Source organism: Schistocerca nitens, chromosome 11 (genome assembly GCF_023898315.1).
Source record: "Schistocerca nitens isolate TAMUIC-IGC-003100 chromosome 11, iqSchNite1.1, whole genome shotgun sequence".
In the NCBI taxonomy this organism is placed as follows: Eukaryota; Metazoa; Arthropoda; class Insecta; order Orthoptera; family Acrididae; genus Schistocerca; species Schistocerca nitens.
This window is the reverse complement of record NC_064624.1, coordinates 154,975,588-154,983,195: the sequence shown is the minus strand read 5'-3', so window position 1 is coordinate 154,983,195 and position 7,608 is coordinate 154,975,588. Positions and strand designations below refer to the sequence as shown.

General features: G+C 38.2%; 1 protein-coding gene across 9 annotated transcripts; it reads right to left on the bottom strand.

Moving 5' to 3' along the window:
- Positions 1-567: 567 nt before the first annotated feature.
- On the bottom strand, positions 568-6,713 carry LOC126213439 (E3 SUMO-protein ligase ZBED1-like). Of its 9 annotated transcripts, none has more exons than XM_049941183.1 (9): positions 6,344-6,713; positions 4,410-5,411; positions 3,631-4,299; positions 3,480-3,552; positions 3,237-3,307; positions 3,055-3,125; positions 2,878-2,934; positions 2,602-2,782; positions 568-2,507 (listed from the first exon to the last, which is right to left on the bottom strand). In XM_049941183.1, the coding sequence occupies exons 2-3, from the start codon at positions 5,259-5,261 to the stop codon at positions 3,646-3,648; spliced, it is 1,506 nt and encodes a 501-aa protein (XP_049797140.1). In that variant the 5' UTR covers positions 5,262-5,411; positions 6,344-6,713; the 3' UTR covers positions 568-2,507; positions 2,602-2,782; positions 2,878-2,934; positions 3,055-3,125; positions 3,237-3,307; positions 3,480-3,552; positions 3,631-3,645. The 9 variants fall into 9 exon arrangements, with proteins under 9 accessions (XP_049797140.1, XP_049797138.1, XP_049797141.1 ...); XM_049941181.1 differs by having other exon boundaries at positions 568-2,563; positions 2,660-2,782; XM_049941184.1 differs by having other exon boundaries at positions 568-2,563; positions 2,712-2,782.
- Positions 6,714-7,608: the final 895 nt, after the last annotated feature.

Genomic DNA, 7,608 nt, shown 5'->3' with positions numbered 1-7,608 from the left:
TATATTCTTACAAGATTACTGCACAGCTGTTTAATTTCTGTATGTTCTATGTAAGACACCTATGTTCATGAGACAGTAATATCACCTCAACAAAGACAGATTACCATATTTGTACATAAAATATATCCTAAAATGGTAGTAAGTGCTCGTCTTTGAGCTCATGGGTTTTCAACAAATTACTTAAAGAGTACAGGGAACAAAAGGAAGTAAGATAAGTTAAAACAAAAAATGGTAACCAACACAAATGTATGTACATGTGAGATCAATTTTATTCTGACTTTTCCACAATGATATGGAACACTTAAAACATTGCAGCATTATAAAGAGAATGAATAAATATTTAACATGTCAGAGACTGAGCAGAAACTCAGATTGGAAATGGCAGGTAATCTGCCATGGCCTATTCAGTGGAACCAACAAAAGTATTTGCCTAAAGGAATTTAGGGAACCCACATAAAATGTAAATCTGGATGTTTAAACAGGTGAAGGATCCCAATGCACCTGAATGCAAATTCGGTGCCATAACCACACTGCAATTTTCTCAGTAATTTAACATGTGACCACAAATACAAATGTATAAACTTTTTTATTTCATCCAAGAACATCTCAACATAATACAACAAACATCAATAATTCAAAATTTGGGAATACACACAATGTTTAAAGGATCTCTTTAAGGTTGGGACAGGTGGTCAGCCGTGGCCTTGATGAAGGAACCATCCCGGCATTTGCCTTAGCGATCCAGGAAAACCCGAATCAGGATGGCCAGACAGAGCGAACCCCATCCTCCCGAATATGAGGTCAGTGCTGTTAATAGCTACACTGCCTCATTCGGTTGTTACCTATTGTACAATGTTCTGATTTACATGAAAATAGATCTTACCACTAGCAAAAATAATGATTAAATATATATGCAATTACACTTTAACATTTTTCTTTATCACTTTACACAAACAGACCACACAACACTTTGTTCACGGAACTTCAATAAACTGCCAGAGGCTGCTTCAGCAGTTGCTGCATATATGAGAAGTTATCTGAAACAGAAGAGCAGGAAACAAACAGCAGAAATATCCTTGTCTAAAGACACTTTAGAAACAACATAAAAACTTGCAGCAACTACTTAGCTGACTCACATTAGTAGTAAACATATTCACTTAAGGCATGTCTAGCAATTAATTTAATATGTTCTTCAAACTTCTATATGTATGCTGATAAAACTACACTGTAGAGTGTGACCACAATGAAACTAACAATGTAAGGGATATCTTTTACACAAATTCTGGGATGTTAACATCTGAATAGCTGTTCTCTGCAAAACACTTTTTTATAGTTGGAGGGTCCAGCATGTGAAGCAAGATACTGAAACTTGTTAAAGACTTACTGAAATTTATCTTTTGATGCAGTTTTATATTTGAAGTTAACATTTAAATACCTCAGATAATGACTGACTTTTTCAGTAAACAAAATGTCCATGAAAGCCTCTAATAATAATTCCATGTCCCACAATGTAATTTCATTTTTTAAAGAGTGGAGCCCCTCCACACTGCCACTAGCAAAAGTTCTACAATCACCTCTACATAGATTAGCTTTTTAATCAATACAGGTCCATCAGGAGATAGAAAATGGATGAAAAATGTAACAAGAATTGAGATTTTAAGGGCAGAGGGCAAAACATGTCATGGCAAGCACCAAGGGGAAAAAATCCTCCACAACTGTTGGACAGGTAGTAAGAGCAGTAGCGGATATCTTGCTGTCTGCAGCAGATCATGCAAGGGTAGGTCACATTAGTAAGTGGGTACCATGCAGTTTGATACTAGTGTTATAACCACCTGCACATCAGTACAAATGCATGTTGGAGCACATCAGGCTACAGTGGGAAAGGCCAGTTGCACCCTTTCTGTACTCCAACCTACTTACATTTAATGCCCGATTTAATAAAAATTATACTCTTCCATTTCTGGCACCCTTTCTAGAATACAAACTAGCAAAATTATGAGAATTTGTTGTGTTCCACCAAAAAACTTCTGTGTTTTCCAAATGAAATTAGTATTGAGCACAAGAGGTTTCACCAATTCACGTTTGGCATTTTCAGTGGTATTCCTTTCGGTCCTATTCAAAGAAACCATTTCTTCCAGTAAATATTTCTCAGCAGGTAACATATACTGCAAGTCTACAAAGGCTGAAGTGTTGTTATCATTACAATAAAACAATTTCAGTTAACATCTGAGGAAAATAGCATATATTAACAATAATATATGGCTTAGTGTTAACACACATGAAACTGATGTCAGTATTATTTTAAGAAACTTGAAATTCAAAATAATTAAATGTCAGAATGGGTGCTACAGCTAACAATTTTTAAGTAAAGCAGAAAACAAAATGCTACTGTACTTACAAACTTTGAGGTGCCACGTGCCTCGACACAGGCTACCAATAACCCACAAGTATTTTTGACATCTCATGCCTCACAGGTACTAAACTGGATTGCAATCTGATGATTGCTGCTATCAACATGAAAGATAATATAGTTGTATCCAGTGACCAAATTTCAAAGCCGATACTGAAATTAAGTTCTAAGTTACAAATTCCAGTATTTACATATACATCACTGGTAATCCATTCACGTGTCATAACATTAAACTCAGTGCAAATGTACCTCCATTTTAAGTGAAAGGTCAAGTTTGCCATTCTATGCAAAACACTATTACCTCATACTTCAAGTTTGCCTCTATAGGACTGTGTAACATTTGCTGCTGCTGGAAGACTATCGGAGCCATAACTGGAACAAAGAGCTCCGAGTTACCACCTGCCAATATAAACAAACTTCAATTTTAAACTGAAGGTGAAATATGTCATATGTATTCAAACCACTACCACATTATTCTTCAAGCTTCTCGCATTATGGCTGTGTGCTGCTGCTGACTTCTGGAGCTGTAACAGGAACAAAGAGCTTTGAGTTACCATTTGCCAGTTTACTCTTAAGGACTGTACTGTACCTTCATTTTAAGTGAAAGGTGAAATTTCCCACACATGTATCCAAACCACTAGTACCTTATTCTTCAAGTTTCCCGTTTTATAACTGTGTGACATCTGCTGCTGGTGGCGGTTTTCTGGAGCTATAACTGGAACAAAGTTCTGTGTGTTACTGACTGCCAAACTATATTACACACTTCAAATGTATCTGCATTTTAAGTGGAAGTTGAATTTCCCACACGTGTCCAAACCACTAGTACCTTATACTTCAAGTTTCCCATTTTATAAATGTGTGACATCTGCTGCTGGTGACTGACTTCTGGAGCTATAACTGGAACAAAGTGCTCCGACTTACTGACTGACAATATACATTAAACACTTCAACACAAAACCACTAGTACTCTTTTAATGTAGCATAACAAATATATGCTATGCCCTACAGTTATATCTCCATTTTAAGGGAGAGATCAAATCTGCCAAAAATGTACCCAAACTAGAATTACCTTACTGTTATAATATCCCAAGTATTAAACGGAGACTCATCTGCTGGTGTTGGTGTGCCTCTCGAATCCACTACTGAAACAAACATCTAAGATAAGAAAAGCATATTTTGGGACCAGTAATCTCTCATTAAATACAATAAATAACACGTACCCTGTAACAGGAAATTCAGGAGTTAGTGCTGTTCATATTTAGAAATATAAGTTTTTCAACTTTGGACGCCTTCAGCCGTGTTCGCCTTTCATTTATAATGATACCAGTTTTAGAAAATATTCTTTCGCACGGCACAGAAGTGGCCACTATATTGAATTTTTCCCTCACCACTTTAGCAACATTTGGGAAAATATATTGATTTTCACGCCACCATGCCAGTGGATCCTCACTTCTACTAATAACTGGGCTGTCCATGTACCTTTGTACTTCCACAATAGCAGCTGACTGAGGAGTGCCCTGGGGCTGTGTTGATTTTATAATTGCATCATAGACACCCCATACTGACAAGGGATCAGTGGTGGTTGAAGTTGACACAGTTTCATGGCTCTGGCCTGTGTTTGTCAGTCTTCTGTTACCCATCTTTTGTGCTACTAGTTCAATAAGCTGTTTCTTTGCATTATCTGCTGCAACTCGGCTTTCAAACACAAGAGATTTAAAGCGTGGATCTAGTAGAGTGGCTACTCCTATAGATTTGCTCATCTCTACATTGTGGAAACGGTCCTTCAGGCCTTTTGTTAATTCTTCAATGATAGTCCTTGTCACACTGTTAAATGGCCTTTTCAAAAGTTCTGCACACACTGATAATAATCCCCTTGTCAGAACAATAACCTGAAAATTGGAATAAGTTCAATATAACACAAACAGTACAATATCTCAGAAATGATTACGCCATAATACCACAGCTAACATTTTAGCAAGAAAAAAGCTGCTTAACTTACTTGGCTGCCAGTAGGATATGACTCAGCACTAAGCTGTGTTGAAACCTGTGCAAATGGCTTCAACACAGAGCAGAGTTCTGAGCAGATGTTCCATTCCTCGTCTGTCAGTTGTTCAAAATCAACTGTGCATAGTACAAGTGAAGTCTTCACCGCATCTTTAATTTCAACTATTCGCTCCAACATACACAGAGTAGAGTTCCACCTTGTTGGCACCTCCTGCACCAGTTTCTTAACATGACCTGCCCCATTATTTTGTTGGTATGTCAGCAGTCTTTCTGTTGCCTTGCAGCTTCTCTTGAAGAATGCTACAATAGTTTTCACTTTCTGCTGAATTGACACAAAATGTTTTAGTGCATTCTGAACAATAAGATTTAGTGTATGTGCATAGCACCCAAAGTGTTTCCACTTTAAAATGGATACTGCATTTTTAATATTTGGTGCATTATCCGTCACAACCGGCAAAACTTTGTCTGTCAGCCTGAAGTTATCTGTCATGCCTATTAGAGATACCGACAGATTCGGAGCAGTGTGTGCACCAGAGAATTGGGAACATCCTAACAACACAGATTGCAAGGTGAAATCTTCAGACACAAAATGCCCTGTCACCGCCATGTAACCTTCATTTGCTGCCGATGTCCAGCAATCTGTGGTCAAACAAACTGTCTTCGCAGCTGACAGTTTGTCTACCACTTTCTCCTTTGCTGCTGTGTATGCTGCTTGCAGCATTACATCTGAAATATGCTTCCTGCTTGGTAACTCATAACCAGGATTAAGGGCCCGCACAAAACCCCGAATCTTCAACGACTGAAAATGGTTGGAAGTCTTTAGTGAAGAGCTGAAGAAGTTGCCCATCTATCTTCTTTTTCTGGTTCACTCCGATCCTTTTGGAGAGGTACGATGTCATAGAACTTTGAACACCTTGCTGCATTGAGGGGGCTGGAGCAGCTCGCTCCTCTTCCACACTACTGGTGCCAAGGATCACCTCTACAGGAAGGGTTTCACCTACAGAAAAATAGGTTTCATATCAGCATAAGCACAATAGAAATGATGCCATATTTTTGTTGATATATATTACATTGTTTGCGTACAGTATTCTACATAGTACTTGCAGCTTGAATATTTACTTCATACAAGTTGACAATTGACTCAGTTTTAGTAATGACTATAGCTTCAAGTTTCTTCTTAAATCCTAGCAACACCAACACATTTTCATTTTCAATAATGTGTATTGGGGGGAAGGGAGGGTACTGTATTTCCACCCTAAAAAAATATCTTAATTGTTGTTGACATATCATATTTTAAACAAATACTGATGTATAAGTAGGGCCCTGAACTTCAAAATATTCAATATCACTGTCACTGTGGAAAGTCACATGTACGATTAACGTGTCAAATTTTTGGGTTAAGTTTCACCACAAAATTTAAAACATTTATGGAATTCAGTTGAAGACTCCATTAAAAACAATTATCCTTTTCAAAATTTTAAAATATGAAACAGTATCTAATTCCTCCCCCCCCCCCCCCCCGCATCGTCAGGGTTACAAACAAATGATACACAGGAATGAGCACTGATACAATCCGCTATCCGATTAGTTACTAATAATTGCGAGACGACAGTTCATATACCACACAGTGGCATTTTATTAGCACTATCGTTATTACACCTGTAACAATAACTTCGAATTAAATAATTAAGTATTCCGGCACCATATGCAACATAATTTAATGTTTGAAAATGTCAAGGCAAACAGGTGCGGTGGTATCGACAGCTTAAGTAATCACGACAAATGAAAACTTGTGTGTAAAAATTCACAAAGCACCACACTGTATAGCATGCTCTTATCTTAAAAAAATTAATAAAATAAAAAAATAAATGATTATGCATGCACTGAAATAACCGTAATTGCAATAAATATATTTATTTCATTACTCACCCAAATCTAGCTCCGAAGGTCTTTGTGAAGAGAAATTCACAATTAAATGTGATTTCTGGAGATGTTTCTTTAAATTCGTCGTCGTCGATTTGTACGATAATTTCTTACCGCACAAAGTACATTTCGCAAACTCTCGATCAAGAGTTTCGAAATATGACCACATTTCGCTTGTCAGATTCCAGTTATTTGCCATCCCCTCTCCCCGATGGCCCGTAGCAGTACGAAAATATTTGTTCGCTCCAGTTACTACCCTCTCTGGAAATAACACCGGGATCTACGACCTTTAACTGAAGTCACCGAGTCAGGAACGTCTAGACACACAGTTATTCCGTTACCAGCTTCCACGTTACCTGTGGTGGTAGCCCGATAACTGCCAGAGAACTAGAACTGCGAGCCAATAACGATAACTGCCAGAGCAGAATACAGTTCTCTGACAGTTATTTCCATAGTCGCTCGAATTCCTTAGTAACTCTCCTTGTACTACCCGTCCAAGCTAAATTAACACGTAAGGCGGTGGATCAAGGGATCGACTGTACTTGTTAATGCCTGTACTGCAGCTCCTATCAGCCACGGCTCGGACATTAACTTTATTTAATTGTTTATGCTAAAAGTAACGAAGGCCCACGAAATAGTACACAGTTCTTATCAACAGATGGCGCGCAGTCTCACAGTTATTCCCATGGTCTATAGAACGCCTTCCAAATGCGCAGTACGATCTTCGGTCAACAGATGGCGCGAGGCACTGTTGACACTAAACAGTTATTGAAATAACTGCCAGAATCAGAGGAACGGTTATCGCAGTAACCGTTACTTCTCAGTAACCGGTTATTTCTATCAGTTACGTTATTTTTTGCCACCTCTAGTCAATATGCTTTGAAGTGTATGGTGTTGTGGAAGCCGGCAGGTCTTCAGGTTGGTGTAAAAGACAAGCTCATCACCTGTCGTAGGCAGTGAGGTGTTTCCTGTGCCCTCATTGACCATTTATACCCCGGTAGACGCCACCAAAATTCGACTGCTGGAGATCACAATTTCGTGTTGACACATTGAACAAACTTTGGATTTTCTTCAAGTCACACGCACGAGATCCAGGCAGTACACACACACTCAGAATCCGATACTACGTTTAAAGACATTGGAGCAATATAATAGAAACATTTATTGTTCGAATTAATTCCATTGTAAACACGAATCATGTGAACTAAATTCAAACGCTGTGCTAAGCAACGATAATACGCTGCAATTCAAAGATATTAATGTTACGACAC